Source organism: Cyprinodon tularosa, unplaced genomic scaffold (assembly GCF_016077235.1).
Source record: "Cyprinodon tularosa strain WSP-4 unplaced genomic scaffold, ASM1607723v1 ctg182, whole genome shotgun sequence".
Taxonomy (NCBI): domain Eukaryota; kingdom Metazoa; phylum Chordata; class Actinopteri; order Cyprinodontiformes; family Cyprinodontidae; genus Cyprinodon; species Cyprinodon tularosa.
Window position 1 is genome coordinate 286,884 of NW_024038624.1, and position 17,793 is coordinate 304,676.

Genomic DNA, 17,793 nt, shown 5'->3' on the forward strand with positions numbered 1-17,793 from the left:
AGGTAAAGGGACACATGTGAGTGGTTCATACTCTGCACCAGTTGATTTAGGGTCTATTTCAACCAGCTTTACTAAATACAATCTTAATCAATCAATTGGAATATCTTCCAAAGAGACTCATTTGTAATATTAGAAGCACCTTTTATAAATTAGCTATAAGCCTGTGTTAAAGCATCGTTTCAATTAAACCCCCAGTTCTCTATTAAAGAAGTTATAAATAGGTAGATAAAATAATCTGATTATAAATGTCCTGTTTCCTTTAGCGGTTAGCAAACACATCATCATAATTAACAGGAATAATATCTTTTAAAAAACTTCAGCCTGTTGGGAAATTAACGCATTTTTCTTAAGGAATTTACCAAATTAGTCGACTTTTTAATAATATTCCTAATTGTTGTGATGATAACCAGCTCTACATTTGTGCTCGCTGTCATGATTTCTCCCACATCGGTCTCCGTCTGTCTTTCTATCAAGAGCAGCTTTTCTTTTTCCCACACCATGATGCGACCACCACCGTGCTTTACAATGGAGACAGCGTTTTTAGGTAGTTTTGCCACATTAGTCATCCAACCTGGACACTTTTCTTTCACAGATTTCTTGCTCTCCTACATTGACAAACTGCAAACATAATTCTTCTTTTTTTTGGCTTTCATTTTTATTATCCCTCCTATAAGATGGTATCACTAATAGAGGTCTTGGAGATCATGCTCTTTTGATCATATGATGGATTGACAGGGACTCATTTTTCTGTGATCAAATTACACCCAAGGACTTGACCTAAGGATAAATGACAATGGCACATACTGGGTTTATTTATTGAGATCGGAGTTGGGCTGAACGCAAACTAACGCCACACTCTTCAGGAATGCTGCCTTTGCAGGTCTGTTTATATTTACACATAAAATACTGCAGTGTTGTAAAATCTGACATAAAAATGTTCTGTCAGGCTGAATCGATATCGGAGAATAAAAGGAGGATCTGTTAAGATTTTGAAATTAAACATGTAGCTGTAGATATTAGTAATCGTTCATTTAGTGATAGAATATGATAGTAAACATGTTAACAAACTGGCTGTTAAGTTGCTGCTCATTCCCTGTTCATAAAGCTGTATAAACAAAATTTTGTTTGTATACACTGTTTGTATTTAAAATGACAAAAAAGTTTGTCTAAGTCAAACCCCTGGGCTTTTAGGGGTAAGCAGGTTTTCTGTAGTCCCGCTTTATTCATAGAACTCTTTATTGAAACAAACAGATCACATCTTAGCTCAAAATATGTTTTTAGGCCTTTTGACTCTGTGAATAAACAAACCTGGATGCTGCAGCCTCCTTGGTCCACGAGCCACTTCAGCTCCCGGATGTTACCAGTAGCTGCTGCATCATGTGCTGCCGTGGCTCCGTTTAAAGCTCGAGAGTCTGCCGGCAGCCCGAGGTCACGCACCAGGAACTGCAGGCAGTCCAGGCGCCCACACCGGGCTGCGTGGTGCACAGGCCCTGCACCCTGGGCATCGCTGATAGCAGCAGAGAGTTGGCCGGAGGATGCTAGATTCTTCAGAGCTGCCAGGTCTGCATCCCGAGCTGCCTGGATGGCACGATGAAGCACCATCCTCAGCTTCTAAGAGCGGATTACGGAAACTTCCCTGAAGCACCATGAATCCCAGTGAGTTGCCATCACAATCAAAAAAGCCTTTTCATGCCGTCCTCACCGCCTCCCGAGCCAGGAAAGTGACACCCTGACAGCAGCCAGCTGGACAGCAGGGCTGAGCTAGAGATGGGGAGGGGGGGTCCGAGCCAGCGAGATAGAGGAGTAATGAAAGACGGGTGGAGGCGCGGCGCTTGTGGCCTTCTGCTCCAGCCTTTGTGTGGCGGCGACCATATGCTTCAGTGGAGATGGGGGGAAACTTGAGTAACGGGAGAAGTGAGGAGAAGCCAGGGATCGGTGGGTTGAAAGGAGTTTTTTAAGGGTTATTTTACAAATTCATTACAGAGCTGGGCTAATTAACAGATGATACAACTGGAATATGAAATACTGCAAAGTCTGTGGCTTTAAGGGAGACAACATTTACATGTGGAGTCCATTCAGCTAATCAGCAGCTCATATGGCACAGTGGAAGCGGATTCATCTTTCCATAACATCACCCATGAACTTGAGCCAAGTTCTCCCGCTTTATTATTTATATAAATATCTCATAATCTTTCAGGATCAGTGTAACAGCAAAGGTGATGCGTGTCGTGTGTTATTGCACATCCTAACCTGTCCCAAAGACGAACTCTTCTAGTGCAAAAGAAAGAGAAAAAAAAGGGCTCAGTTCATTTTTTCTAAGAGCTGCACCGTCTCCCTGAGGTCCTCCACGACCAAGTCCACGTCTTCTTTGGTCGTCCCTCTGCCGACGCTCAGCCTCAAGGCATTAGCCGCCACCTCCGTGGGGACGCCGCAGCTCAGAAGGATATGGGAAGGCCTGGCAGACGTGTGCATCGTACAATATGTGCGTTAATGAGGGGAGATACCAAAAAAAAAAGGAAAAACAAAAAATAAAGGTGGGTAAAAAGCAGGGGTTGTTGTACCTGTGTCCGCTGGAGGAGTGGCAGGCGGCTCCCACGCTGGCCAGCAGCCTCCTGCAGTTCGCTAACACCCTCCAGCCTAAAACAGGGGAGACATTAATCATTCAGAGGCTGGCTGGTTTACAAATAGCTCAGAGCGGGTCGTGAACCGGCTCTGATGATCATCAGCGTAGGGTTAGAGGGCAGTGTTTGGACTTTCACACCACAACAGACATAGGGACAGAGGAGGAGTGACATCACCTTGTAACGCTGGGCCCAGGATGGACACGTTACACGTGTTAGGGAGGATATCAGAGCCCGGATAATGACTGTTGAAGCGGATCCTGTCTCTGAAGACAGCCTGAGACGGAAACAGATTGGGTTGAAGTTTGTGACACAACAAGCTTTAGTGTTTTCACTTCATTCTTACTACTGAGAAAAATGGTCAAATCTGTTTATATTTACTTTGACTTTTACTTCAGTGGAGACAAACTGAACCCAAATTTCAAAATTCTAAGAGGAAAAATGCCTGAAGTCAGGAATGAAAAACCATCCAGGCCTGCAGCGGATGATGAAACATCAGGGTTAGGGACTGGTTATACTACCACAGCAGTGTGTCGCAGTGAGCTTGTCGCAAATATTTTTGATTTCTGCCCGATATTGAAGCGTGGTCTGCGCTATGTTATTCCACGCCACAACGCAAGAGGGACAATCAGGAACTAGCTGTGGGTCTAGATACGCCCGAGGCGGTGAGGAAGTGGGGGCAAGTTTTAAGGGTGAAAAAGAGCGGGGATCCAGGTGGAAAAAGGGTTCCAGCTTTCAAACGCACCTCACTCTTCTACCATCATTACGAGTCGTTTTCCACAATGGTTGTCATACAAACAAAACAAGCCGGTAAGCTACCAAACGTTACGCATTGTGTAGAGCGGCTGTTGATTTGACCAATCAGAGGCCTCCTGTCTGCAATCACTTACAATTTTGGAGAGGTGCAGCAGAGTGTCTATGGAAGGGGCGGGGGCACATTTGCGTTAACTGCGACACACATGCAGATGCCCTGGTTTCTGAGTATAAATCAGCCTTTACTGTTTCTAGAAAGGTCTTAAGGGCAGAATATCACTCCAAAATCTTAACTGTTCTCTTCAATACTCTGCTTTTCCTATATAACTACAATTATGTTGCACAGGACTACAACACTTTTTTGAATCATTAAAGCAACACTGTGTACATTTTTACCACTAGGGGCACTAGACCTGTAACTTCCAGGTTCAGCTCCACTGAGAGCAACTGACAGCACAACACTGTCACAATGTTAAACAGTCTTCCTCTGTGTTTTGGAATCTGCTAGCAGACTAATCTGGACCAGCAGATTAAAAAGTCATGGAGCTCCTGGTAAATTCAAGCCTACATTCAGCCCTCTAGAATAAATCCCACATCAGTGAACCAAAGGTAAGGGTCACGCTAGCATAATCACAAAATGACACTTTAAACTTGTGTATACCACTTTTCAAGCAATGTGCAATCCCAGCTGCCAACCCTGACATAACCGTACGGATACGTACATTTCGAAGACAGGGGGGGAAATTGGCGAAACAGATGGTGACTGAGGAGAACCAAAGCCATATTTGTTTCTGAAATTTAATTTCACTGCATATCAAACTTTAATTATTGATCAAATTCATCAGATCTGAAACTGCAGTGTGACGTATGCACACAAAAAATTAAGTTAAAAAAAAACTGCTTACATTCAAAATCCAAGTCTACACATATTTAATGTTTCCTCCTCATCACATTTATTATTCTCGTTATCAGTGGGTTGAGTCGTACCACAGATTTGTTTGCAATGGTAGCGATGGATGAATTAACCTTGCTGGAGAGTGCGATTGCAGAACTTCTGCATAAATTAAAGGAGAGCAAAGATAAATTTAAGAAGTGGATTGCTATGTGACATTTGCTGCAGAATACACCTTTAATCATGAATGCTTATTATATATTTAAGCCCACCTAGTCCTTTTTTATATTGGGCTAATACACTTAGAGCCCATCTTACCATACGAGGCTTATAAAAGACTTTTACATTTATGCGGCTCCAAAAAGATTTGTTTTTTTGGTCTTATATGGCTCTTTGAACAGTTTGGGTTGCAGACTCCTGCTACAGAGCATTAATCTCAGACACCGATCTTTTAAAAAAGACTCAGTATCAGCAGGTCGAAGCTTCAACCCCTAAATTAATCAGATTATGTTATCACTGTCTAACATACATTCCCTCCTGTTTCTATTATTTCTCTGATTCAAGAGAAATTAAGGTCCTTATTGTTTTGTTTTTTAATAAGAATTCTTCAAAATCCCCAAATAAGCCTTGCTCAACATTTTTGTGCATCATCTGGGAACTTTAAATCCCAGGAGATGAAACAGGAAGGAACTCAGGGTTCATATCATCCCCAGAAAAGTCCAAGTCAAAGGAAACAAGCCTTATACTAAACCGTCTGCAGGAGGGGAAACAAACTCACTTGCAGTCGTTCTTCCAGATACACTCTTATATTTAGCATGTGACTCTGATAGCGGGAAAGATTAGCGGTCACCAGCTCTGCAGCCTGTCACAGACAGAGAGATCCTGTTACAAACACTGCTTCAGAGGCGCAGTTGGTTCACTCAGTAATCTGCTACAAGGAACATACTTTTCCCAGACCAGCTATCATTGGTGTGTTCTCTGTTCTGTTTCATTGAGGAAAAAAGATAAAAACATTTTGTTAGATCTGAAGAAATCTGAATTTTTTGGTTGATAACAAATCGTCTCTACTGTAGAGACGGCTTTGCTCGGCATCATACCCCGGTCTGAAATTCCTCTCCTGTCCTCCTCCAAATATCATCGGATACAGCGGCGTCTTTGTTCCAGAGCCGTTTACGTACAAAGCGCCGGCCCGAGGAGCGTAGAACTGAAACAGTTAGATGATAGAATGACAGATCTTATATAGACGTGAGGGCAGTTGTTGAGGTCTCCTTTAAGAAGTTGGAAAAGCAAATTTCTGACCTTGTGTCCAACTATGGTGAGGAAATCCACGCCCAGTTCCTGGACATCCACAGGGATTTTGCCCAGCGCCTGGGCAGCGTCGGTGTGAAGCAGGATCCTGAGTCGATCGTGCTGCTTGTTGAGGGATTTAACTCTTTGGCAGATTTCTTGGATTGGCTGAAAAGAAGGAATGTTAGCGTACAGGAATGGGTTTTATTGTATTCCAAAGTTAAATTGTTTTTACAACTGGAAAACAATTAGCAGATGGAAAACGGTCAGCACTGGAAAAACGATCTAGAAATAAGTAAAAAAAAAATATTCTTAAATTAAGTGTATTTAGCCTTATTTGAGTAGGTAAATGAGATAGTTTGCCAATGGAATGAGCATTTTTGCTCTTAAAATAAGATAATTATATAAAATGCACTTGAAATAAGATAATGCAGTTGTGTTTTGTTATTTGAAATGTAAATTGTCTTGTTCCGTTGGCAAAATGTCTCTTTTATCTCTCAATCCAAGAACAAATTCACTTATTTTAAGAAAAATCTAGATTCTGATTTTTTTTTCCAGTGAGGCTAAGTGGCTTTCAAGCCTCTTTGTTTTACCATGATGACTCCTGTCTCATTGTTGGCCATCATGACAGAGATGAGACAAGTGTTGGGACGCACGGCAGCGATAATATCCTCCACATCTACACGAGCGTTCACCTTAGAAACGGGCACACATGTTACATCTAGGGTGGAAATAACAGGAAGCAGGTTTATCTCAGTGGTTAAAGGACAACAGTCAAAACCAAAGCAACCATCAATGTGGAAAGAAGATCACCCACCTGCCTTCCCAACCGACTGCAGGTGCTTGGCCGTGAGTCTGATGGAGTCATGCTCCACGTTGGAGGTGATGATGTGCGGCAGGCCGGAGCAGCCGTTTTGCAGTCCTTCGCCGTGCTCTGCGGCGCTGCGGCTCTTCCTGAAGTGCTCCACGGCGGTGTGCAGCACCAGGTTGTTGGCCTATGAGATGATTCATTCACTCTGAACCAGAACTGACTGCAGATAACTATTGCTCTGAACTAAAGCCGGTCAACAATCAGGATCTGCATCCAATTGGATCATCTTGTAACATTAGCCAGGAAAGCAGCTTTTACCTCTGTTCCACCTGAGGTGAAAATAATGTCCTCCGCTTTGCCTCCAACCATTCTAGCCACATTCTCTCTGGACCGGCTGATGATCGCTTTGGCCATGGCTCCTGGAAAACAACATTTCCAAGTGTCTGTAGTAAAAATGCTTCATAAAACATTTTATTTAGCTTTGGTTTGATTTAAAATAAATATATTTCACACCTGCTATATAGTTGCTACTAGGGTTTCCCCAGGCTTCATGGAGAGCTTCAGTTATAACCTGAATCACCTCTGGCTCCATCGGGGTAGTAGCATTATAATCCATGTAGATCCTGCGTGGTATAAATAAATGTTATATAGCTTTAAACCATTGAGTTGTTTTACCGTTTATAAGGTTTCATACAGTTAACAAAATAGGTTGTGCATTTGTGGGAAGAGGAAGAAAAAATATGTACATAAAGGAAAAGAATCTGAAAAGTGTGGCCCACGAAAGTTCCTTCTGCATCATTATGGTTCCCTATAGCACAACAGATGGGGCCTTTTTGCTTATATCATGTTTAAAAGTCCAGAGGATAAGAAGGCCATCGCAAGGAAACGGCTGAAACCAGATTCACCCACTATCGATGAATGGATTGAATTTTTTTTTTAACCAGATTTATGTTATGGAAAGGATATCTTTTTCCCTCCAAGTCGAAAAATAAACATTTTATAAGATCTGGAAATAGACTGAGTATATAAAACCAATTAGATCTGACTTCATTTGATTTCTCTTGTGAAATCTGTGTCTTGCCCTCTTATGTCTTTGTGGTTTTCATTGCTCGAGGTGGTACAATCCCCATTATTCTTCAATTCTGTTCATTTTTGTTATCGTTTACAACTAATTTAGTGATATTCTGTAAAAAATAACAGAAAGGCAACATGGATAAACTCACTTGGACTTCCTGTTTATACCCTCAGATACGATCTTAAATGGATAAAGCTGTAATCACTGAATGTGATGTGATGAAAATCTGTGTTTCCAAATAAATTCTTTTTTTTAAACGTCCAGAGAAGCCAATTTCTATTCGTAGTCAGCTAATCAGTTGATGGTGTACATTGAAGGTATCTCTGTGGAGGCCTCAAAATTAGTTTAAATATAAACAAAATAAAATATCTAATAAATAAAATAGAGAACCTGCATAGATCATCACAGCTCAGGTGGGAGATTAAACCAGATTTCTGGTAAGCTGATGAGCCTACTTTTAATGATTACTTTACAAATAAAAACAAGCTGTAAAAAAAATGTTTTCTTAAAGGTGCTTAATGGGAGAAAAGTTTAACACACTGCAGCGGCAGGGCACCTTTTTTTTTTTTACAATTAATGCTGGAAATTCAGACCAGAGGTCGATCCCAGCTGGAATTTAATGAAATTACCAATGTTAGGATTAGGTTTTGGCAAAACTTTATTGGCTAAAACATAGAAGATCAAGTAAACAAAAATAAAATGTGTTTAAACATACCTACAAACAGCAGTTATGGCTAATTTATGTTAAAACAAAAACAAATTAGAGTATAAAGCAAAACTTTACATTTCTTTTAGGAAAAATAAAAAAAGAAATTTAGTGATAAGCATTTAATGGTGTGCTTCGGTGGCGCAGTGGTTAGCGCACACGACCCAGGTTCGAATCTCTCCCCTTCTCTCATACCCCCTTTCCTGTCAGCCTACTGTCTACAAAACGAGCCACTAGTGCTGTAAAAACAAAACAAAAAAAACCCAATAAACATAAAAAAACTGTCCGAATTAATCAATTATTTTCGCTGAATTTGAACCAGGTGACACTAAAACTACACCACTAGAGGAGTCCTGGAAGAAACATCTTTACAGAAAATAGATTTTTTTTTCATTTTTTTAATACAAAATGTAGATATCTGGTACAGTTTGGACTCATTTACTGATCTTGCAGCAAATGGCATGTGTTCGAGTTTACTTTTTGCCAAATATTTCGATAACCTATTACACAATTTGATGAAGTGCTTTAGACATACAGCCTAAAAATCTGGGTTTTATGGCAAATAAGTCAAGTAGGGAACAGAGCATTAAAGTGGAAGAAGATAATTTCATGTAAAACATGTAAAAGGCTGTTACTAGAAGAAAATAAAAATTTTTTACTTCCTAGAACACATTGTCCAGAGTCTTAACACAGTGGGTGACCCTATCCTGCTCTCATATTTGGAATATTTTTCTACATAAGGAACAGAGAAACTGGATAGTGATACCTGGGAAATAGAAATAGCAGAGCTAGATGAGACCTCAGACGGAGGCAGAGTTTCATCCTTTCTGCTCTCAGCTGACGTTGGAAGCCTTACCTTCTTCAAATCAAAACATTTTCGTTTGTGCTTCACTTTTTTCCAAAGCTGTTAATAAAAAGTTCAAACCTTTCTACTAGGGATGGATGATTAATCGATAAAATTATTTCATTGAATTTTCTGTTTAAACAGATTTAATTTTTGGAAAACCTGGATTCTATTTTTTCACCAATCTTTTCTTTGGGCTTCCATAACTCCGAGTGACATCAGCTTATCGCTTTTTGTACTTAGATGTGTATTTATAACTGATAAACTAGCTGAATGTGTAACCCACCACTAGCTACAAACGTTTGTTATATTTTCATTGTTTGGTTTGAAATATTGTTTAAAATGCATTTTTAAAGCTTGAATTACATCTCCCATTAAATCTAGGTCACCTTCAAAAGGGTGTGATTGAAATAAAAGCTAGGTTTTAAAAGTAATCTCTGTTATTTTTCATATATATTAAGAAGAGGGGGAAAAAATTCATTAATCCGATTAGGTATTAGTTAAAAATTTTGATATTTTTTTACCCATGTTGCTTACCGGTAGTTACATCAACCTTTAAACTTTCATCAGTTAATCAAAAGGATAACGGCACAAACAAAATTTTTTGAGGCAACGTCACTCGGGTTAAAGGTATAATTGAGAATGTTCTTTTTCCGGGTGGATCATCAAAATAAGTGGTCCACCTAATTGTCAATCAGTCTGGTAATATGTTTACGTAAGGCCGTCCTACATGCTTATTTCCATTCAGACATAGTGGAAAAATTGCAAATCTTCTTTTAGAAAGTAAGCTTGTATGAGCGATGCAAACAGCAACTTTTAAACAGAGCGTGCACACGGAGAAACAGGCATGTGGATGCTCTTGCACACGAATAATAGGCGTTCCCTCTCAGGAGCAGGTACAGAGTTGTGCATGTGCATTCTTTAATTATTCCTCCAGTATACCTTTCACCTCATTAGACTTACACTGGAAAAAAATCAAAATCTAGATAAGTCATTTTTTTCTTAAAATAAGTGCATTTGTTCTTGGATTGAATTGAGAAGCTAAAAGAGACATTTTACAATGGGACAAGACAATTTACATTCAAAATAAGAAAGCACAATTGCATTGTCTTATTTCAAGTGCAATTTATCTAAATATTTTATTTAAACAGTAAAAATATTAATTCCATTGGCAAATCATCTCATTTACCTATTCAAATTAAAGGTAAATACACTTAATTTAAGAAATTTTTACTCATTTCTAGATTGTTTTTCCAGTGTAGATCCAGAGCAGCTATGGTAGGGTTCACATATATGTGAATAATTGAAATAATTGAGTCAATAATTGACTTTAGAATGGCCTAGTCAAAGCCCAGACCTTAATTGTATTTAGATATCCAGCTCAAGGTATTTCATTAAAAACAAAGATCAAGAATTTGAGTCTGTACATGTTTAAAGCTCGTTGTTCAGGTTTTTATTTGTAAAAAGTTTGGGGAAAAAACACAAATAATTTTCCTTCCATTTCAACCACCATGTTTAACCCCTCAAAGCCAAGTGTATCATATTAGATACATGATTTTTTGAGATTTCTGCATAATCAGTGTGATGTTTTAGTTCTTGAAACACTGATTTAAACTTTTAAATAAATGTAGTGAACATAACATATACAACATTAAACAGAAATGCCTAATGTATCAAATGTGATGCAAATAAATGATCTAAATTAACCTATACATCATTTTTCAGAAGGTTCAAGACATTCTAATATTGAAAAACTCAAATGTTCTGGCAATTCTTACATGGTTCAGGCTTTAAAGGGGTTAATTAGACACTGAAGCACAGAGCATCAAACAGCAGGTCTGAGTCCTCCTCACCTTTCTATATTCAGGTCTGTGAAGTGATGCAGGTTGTGGTCGTGGTGGGTGTGACCCACTACCAGGGTTAGATGAGGGGCTTTCTCGGCCATGCTGCAACTGGGATCAAACCAAACAGAAATACATGAACCCACAGAGAGCAGCAGCTGCTTCTGCACAGAGCTGGACAGCTAACTTTGAGCTAACATTAACGTTATTAGTTTTAATTGAGGCTAATCCTAGCAGCGCGTGAGCATAAAGCAGCGGTGGATCGTTAGCATGTCCGTCCAATAGTTCTTATCCAGATAGTCCGCTGCTTTCTGCTCCCATATTGACACCTCTTCCACGACAGAGAAGCTCTAATATAACTTTTTTTTTAACATGACAAGCCTGGTATCTAATATGTTTGATAACTTAGAGCTTATAAACAACCGGTGGAAAAAAAACAACGGACTGAGATCAACTTTAGCTAGCTAGTTTTAGCTAACTTTATGTAGTCAGAGTTAACCGCTGAGAGTCCGGCCTTTAAACTGAGAAAAATGTGGATATTAATAACCGAGACAGAAGTCTGAGAGGTTTGACTTTGTGTCTGACCTTGTAAAATGTGCCGAAGATGTCCCGGATAGATTTTACTGTCGCCTTTATGAATCATTAGCTAGCTAGCTGGGTTAGTCAGGCTGCTGCATCTTAAAGCTGTATTACACCGTCATCCAGTAGTAACAGCTGCTGGTTCCCTCTAAACGTCATGTGACCGCCATGTTTAGCTGTCCACACGTCCTAACCTTTATTTATGATCGATTATTGATTTTAGAACTCCGACAAACGTTTACCTGGGCTCCGCTGCTGACTTGGAGGTCCGAAGAAATTTAGAGAGGAAGATTTCTGACCACGTCACCTGATTTTTGTGACGTGTGGATGAAGGAAATGATATCGACTGGATTAGATTAGGGAATAAAACACAAATTATGGATAGGTGTTTTACGGAAGAGGATTAGGGACACTGAAAAAAAAGAAAAGTTGACTGATTTTAAAATTTTATCTCAGTTTAATATGGGGAAAAAGTCAGAATTCTGACTTTAATCTCATAATTCTGACTTTAATCTCTCAGGATTCTGACTTTTTTTTCTCAGCATCCTGACTTTAATCTCAGAATTCTGACTTAAATCTCAGAATTCCGACTTTAATCTCATAATTCCGACTTTAATCTCATAATTCTGACTTTAATCTCAGCATTCTGACTTTTTTTCTCAGCATTCTAACTTTTTTTCTCAGCATTCTGACTTTTTTTCTCAGTATTCGGACTTTAATCAAGTCTGACTTTATTCTCACAATTCTGACTTTAATCTCGGAATTCTGATTTTAATCTCTGAAACCTGACTTTAATCTCAGAATTCTGACTTTAATCTCAGAATTATGACTTTTATCTCAGAATCCTGACCTAATCAAGTCTGACTTTAATCTCAGAATTCTGACTTTTTTCTCAGAATTCTGACTTTTTTCTCTGAATTCTGACTTAAATCTCAGAATTTTGGATCTTAATGTAAATGGGCATCATGAAGGGAGAGATGTGGGAGCACTCAGCTTCACTGACAAAGGTGTGAGTTGTTTAGGAAGGCCAGTAACACATTCGTAGAAAATGACGGAATTGGGTGACTTTTTGCGTACCCCAGGGGTCCGCAAAAAGATAACCGCATTATTGGTTATCTTCCAATAATGATAATAGATCATTATTGGAAGAACAGAAGGTGATTAAAACAAGAGCTAGTTTAGTCTCTAAAACAGACATGGCTACAGCTTGATGCTAACATGTTTGTTATCTGTCAGAATACTCATCACACTGATAACGACAAACAAAATACTGCATATTTTCACCACATATATTAATGCTCTAAACTTCCATATCAATGTGTTTTTGCACCATGTTTTTTTTCTCCCACACTGTTTACATTTATCGCTGCTACACTTTATGGAATGGAAATGTTCTGAAAGCTGTACAAAACTAAATTTTGTTTTGGATACACAATACACTCTGTATACAAAATTACAATAAAAGTTGTCTGAGTCATTACAGGTTCATACCTAACCCTAATCCTAACCTAAACTCAATTCACACCTTAGTTGTAAACCTAACTCTTAAGCCTAATAAAGCATTTGTACCCGTAGGGACCAGATATCGGTCCCCTCTAGAGCACTAAATGTGCTAAGATTTTTGGAAAATGGTCCCCATCATGTAAGAAATATGCACAACACACACACACCGCTTTGTTTTCAGGACATATGGACATTTCAGGGATTTACATTCATTTTATATGGCCTAACCCAGCCCCTAACCTAACCCTAACTATCACCAACATTTACCTAACACTAAGCTAACCTGAACTCAAAGAACAGAACTTTACCTTATGGGGACCAGTTTAATGGCCCCATATGCGCATTGTTTAGTAAATGAAGTGAGCACCAAAGCCAAGGTTGAGGACCTCTGATCAAACAGAGGAATTCTATGATAGTTTCTCAATATGGCTGAAGCTTAAAGTTTACGATAAATTCTAATTAATTTTTAAGGTGAATTCAATAGGCAAAACATTAAATCAGTCCAAGGGATGAATTGGTTACATTCTCCTCAGTAATCTCCTTTCATCATGAATTAGTATTACAATGCAAAAAAAAAAAAAGCTCTGACAAGAGAGCTGCTATTTTAACAAGTACAATATAAAAAAAAGGAGGCAGCAGAAGAAATATATAGCTCAGTCATGAAAAAAATCAGCCATGTTAATTGTTGTTTGTTGTACTCTTAAGATAATGCACCTTTAAGAGAAGAAATTGAAGAAAACAATAGTTTTTTTTCTTCCCACGACTATGTATGTTTCTATCTTGGTCATATGCAATTTATTAGAAATATATCAATATCAGTAAAACATATTGGAATACGCTATTACTCTATCTGATCACTTACTTAGTAGTTGTACTTTAATTTAAATGCAGGCTAAAAAAATATTCTGAGAAAATAATTAAACTAATTTTAGCGGCTAAAATTAAATATGATACTAAATATGTTGTTTCCAACTGGGAGCATTAATGGCAGTTTCAAATGTTTTAATGGCAGTTTTACAGCAATTTGGTAATTTAGAGTTTTTATATATATATATATATATATATATATATATATATATATATATATATATATATATATATATATATATATATATATATATATATATATAATATATATACATATATAAATAAAGTTGGCTTGAGTTGCTTGGAGGCAGAATGAATGTTGTTCTTCTACCAAAGCAGTTTTTCGCTTTATTTTTGCTTCCATATTCTCCTTCAGTGCAGTGGTTTCTTAAAAAATAAAAATGATCAGCTATCAGCTTATTTTCTACATTCTTGTTGGGTTTAGATCCCCGTTCATGTATCAAATAACAATAGATGTATAACTATACAAATAAAAGCCAAGTCATTCCTTTGTGTTGCATCACTTTCATGTTTATTTCATATATGACAATGTGTTCAGTGTACACAAACATCTGACAGGAACCTCAAACACTCAGACACCGACTGAACTACTGCTCATTAGGGAGTTTGTTAATGGGTGCAACTGTATAATACACCGTTCACAGCAACAATGTTTATATACAATGCAAAAAAAACCTTTGAAGAACAACCAAATTTAGAGGTGCAAAAAATAGATATGGAAGCACAAAAACTGTGAGATTACATCACAGGGCAAGGATTAAGAAATAAAAATGAAGAATAGGTGGATTTAGTGTGAAGGCTGCTGCTGCAGTACGGTGCTGATGCTGACAGAAGGAAAGTGACAATAAAAGCAACCCAGAGCACTACTTTTTACAAGATGTAAAGTTTAACTAGGCCACAGTGAACCATGATCGTCCCACACACAAGCAGACAGATTATTAACAGGTGGGTCCCGGGGCCTCCATTTACATCCCTGCTAATAACCGTCCTACAATCAGTGAGGAACTGAAAGGTTCATTAAAAACATCCAAGCTGAAGAAGCATTTCTATTATATCCTTGTACATTCAGAGTGAACTTTTATGTGAGTGCACCAACTAAACTTTGGTTTCTTTAACTGTAATGGATGAAAGGAAAAACAAAAGAATCAAGGTGTGTTTTAGGAATGTTTGCAGAGGTATGCGTTTATAGTAAAGTACGGAGCAGAAGGTCTAATGAGACTGAAACTTTCTCCAACTCTGACATTTTTGATTGAATATAACAAACGAGATCCCTCCAAACAAAAAAACAAAACAAAAACTGGTTCACTTTTAACATAGCGGATATTTTATGGATCACATCTACAGAAAGCACACAAAGAAAAATAAAAGGTATCTGTTAAAATCCAACTTGTGGTTGCTTTCACTGGGCTGGCTGACCCAAGGCAAGCTAATCCACACCTCATCACTATTAACAATTAAACTGGAAATAAAAACATTAAACACAGCAAAGCAGAAATAAACAATTAAAGCTATATGTTGCATACATTTTAAAACACCTTGCATGTCCACAGAGTATTGAGAAAAAGAGCCCTATGCTATCCGACACTCCTGAGATATATTTCAGCCTGCTCTCACAAATGCATCTGATTGTGACAAAGAAAAGCAAAGCGATATTTTGCCCCGAACATGATCCAAGCAGCATGAAGGGTGTAATTCCAAAGAAATCGGTGCAGAGGAAAACTGTGCAGAGTGTTAGAAAAGAGAGGCACTACACTTAATATACACAGATCATTCAGAAAGCCAGTTCACATTGTGCGCTGCAGAGAACAGCTCGTTTTTTTTTTGTGTGTATTTTTTTTTTTTTACACGGGATGACAAGATCAAAATCTTAAAGTGAATATAAGTTAAGTCGAAAGTTAAGCTAACCTAAACATTAAAGGAGAGGAAAGAAAATGTATTCATTTACCTTAAGAGCAAAGCTTAGGGACAAGATTTTATTATTCAAATATTTCATGAACTCATTAAAAAGTGCCATGTGCAGAAATTGCACTGAGTACTACTTTAGAAATATAAACGTCTTTGTAAATAAATACATGCAGAAATAAATAATTAGGCTGTTAAAAAATCTAAATATAATCACATAAAAATAAAAACAAAATAATAAAAACAAAGAGAGAGATAAAGGATTATACTTGGATTAATAAGGGGATGTTTGATTTTAGTTTTCATGTAAATGTCAATCCTACAAGTAGATGGAATGATATGGATCCGCACACTGGAGTAAATGAGATATAGTGTTGTTTAGATGCCAGGCTGCGTGTGCTTAAGTTTGGAATAGTTTAATGGAACAAGGGAAGCAGGTCAGATTCCCTCTGCTGTCTTTTATTATCATTTTCAAGCTTGTATTTTCTGACTTCAAGGCAAAGAAGAATAAAGCATGTAAGAACCTACATGTTTTGTTTCTATTTAATGATGCAAATGTAGAGATATGATCCTGGCTAGTTGAACGGCGGCTTCGTTTATTGACACGTCTGTTTTCTAAGTTATTAATGCTTGATGCGTCAATGACAAAATATGCGGCACAGTATCATACAAATCTCCTGAGGCCGGAGAGACCTTTGCTGTTCCCTTCGTTTTTCTCCAGTGGTACCAATTAAAGCCGGTACATTACAGGGACTGATTTATGTGTTTTATATTTTTTTTGTTTCTTCACTTTGGAAAAAAAAATCACACGTGGCTAAAGCCTGACGGACGCTTAGGATGCGTGAGGAATGCACGGCGGAAAGGTGGCTGTCGGTGACGGTAGAAACGAGGCTCAGCACGATGGGAATGATAAGAACAGGGATATATGTACATCGCAGTCTTTGCATTTTTTTTGTTTCCTTCAAATCCTCATCTGTCCGGCTCGTCTTCTCGACAGCTTCGACCTGAGAGGTAAGACCAGACAACTAGTGGTTAATACTTTTGTTTTCGTCCACTTTAAAAAAAGGTCTTTCACATACCCCATATTATATACAACTCGTGATTTTATGTAGTAGACCATCACAGAGTAGTGCATAACTGAAGCGAAACAAAGACTTTTTTTTGCCTTTTAGAGTTTTTTACACAACAAATGGTTCTTATTGCAGCCAAATAGACACCAGGGTAACTATATGTAGATATAGGATTTTGAATTAGATTTCATTTTTTTAATATACAGTATCAAAACTTTTTTGGATAAAGATGTATATTTTAAATGTGGAAAAAAAAATTTAATGTGAAGAAAGTGTGCTAAAAATCGGAAATCTGACATTTTTAGGCAAAATGTTTATATTTTGTTCCCCATAGATGTCATCTTAGTAAAATACAGCTGCAGAATATTAGTAGGCTAGTCATGATAACTAAGAAATAACGTTGGGCTTCTACTGGATAGAGCAGATTATCACCTTGGTAAAACATGGTGATGGCAGTATAATGATGTGGGGCGCTTTTTTCCTGAGCAGGGAAAGATACCCGTTTATAGACGGGTTACAGTGAAACTAACGTCGCTGCAGAGCCTGACATAAACCCACATAATATTTGGAGATGTAACATGGCAGAGAATGCATGGGGGCTGTGTGTGGCGTTATCTTTGATTGACAGAGGCACACTGGCACTTACAGCGACAAACACGGCAAGCTGAGCACTATCATATTTGCACCACTAGCTTGTTTGCACATGGGCATCCAGAAATGCATCAAGATTGCCATTGATTGAGCTTTGTGAAAAATAACTGATTTGACTAATTTCCATCACTAATATATAAGTGTACTAAACTAAATCCTGTAAAACAGTAATAATAAGGCACAAATGCCTTAACGTTCTTTTTGTTATATCACTCGTCTGTATCTGATCCGTCCCAAACCAATCCAAAAGTGCATTTTTCAGTTTTGAATTTGTGAATAAGTGCATTTCATCGTACCTGTTTAGCTTAAAGAATAGAATCTAAAGAACAGCACAAGTAAAATACTGCTAAACAATTTTGCAGCACTGCTC

General features: G+C 38.0%; 3 protein-coding genes across 23 annotated transcripts in view; all 3 read right to left on the bottom strand.

The window, feature by feature from the left end:
* LOC119781809 (espin-like protein) overlaps positions 1-1,794 on the bottom strand; it is a 42,899-nt gene extending 41,105 nt beyond the window's left edge. The window contains exon 1 of the mRNA XM_038282393.1: positions 1,309-1,794. Within this exon, the coding sequence (XP_038138321.1) occupies positions 1,309-1,602 (294 nt within the window). The 5' untranslated portion in view covers positions 1,603-1,794. The remainder of the gene's footprint in view (positions 1-1,308) is intronic.
* Positions 1,795-2,143: 349 nt separating this feature from the next.
* scly (selenocysteine lyase) lies at positions 2,144-11,782 on the bottom strand. Of its 2 annotated transcripts, none has more exons than XM_038282396.1 (13): positions 11,652-11,782; positions 10,843-10,941; positions 6,878-6,987; positions 6,683-6,783; positions 6,371-6,548; positions 6,147-6,274; positions 5,566-5,721; positions 5,364-5,470; positions 5,213-5,249; positions 5,045-5,128; positions 2,799-2,898; positions 2,562-2,637; positions 2,144-2,455 (listed from the first exon to the last, which is right to left on the bottom strand). In XM_038282396.1, exons 2-13 carry the CDS (start codon positions 10,932-10,934, stop codon positions 2,302-2,304), a joined length of 1,323 nt encoding a protein of 440 aa, XP_038138324.1. In that variant the 5' UTR covers positions 10,935-10,941; positions 11,652-11,782; the 3' UTR covers positions 2,144-2,301. The 2 variants fall into 2 exon arrangements, with proteins under 2 accessions (XP_038138324.1, XP_038138325.1); XM_038282397.1 differs by lacking the exon at positions 11,652-11,782 and adding an exon at positions 11,416-11,577.
* A 3,842-nt stretch (positions 11,783-15,624) lies between these two features.
* Positions 15,625-17,793, bottom strand: part of kif1aa (kinesin family member 1Aa) — a 73,609-nt gene continuing 71,440 nt past the window's right edge. For all 20 annotated transcript variants that reach the window (XM_038282373.1, XM_038282376.1, XM_038282377.1 and 17 more), the window contains one exon: positions 15,625-16,706. In XM_038282373.1, coding sequence (XP_038138301.1) covers positions 16,664-16,706 — 43 coding nt within the window. In that variant the 3' untranslated portion in view covers positions 15,625-16,663. The remainder of the gene's footprint in view (positions 16,707-17,793) is intronic.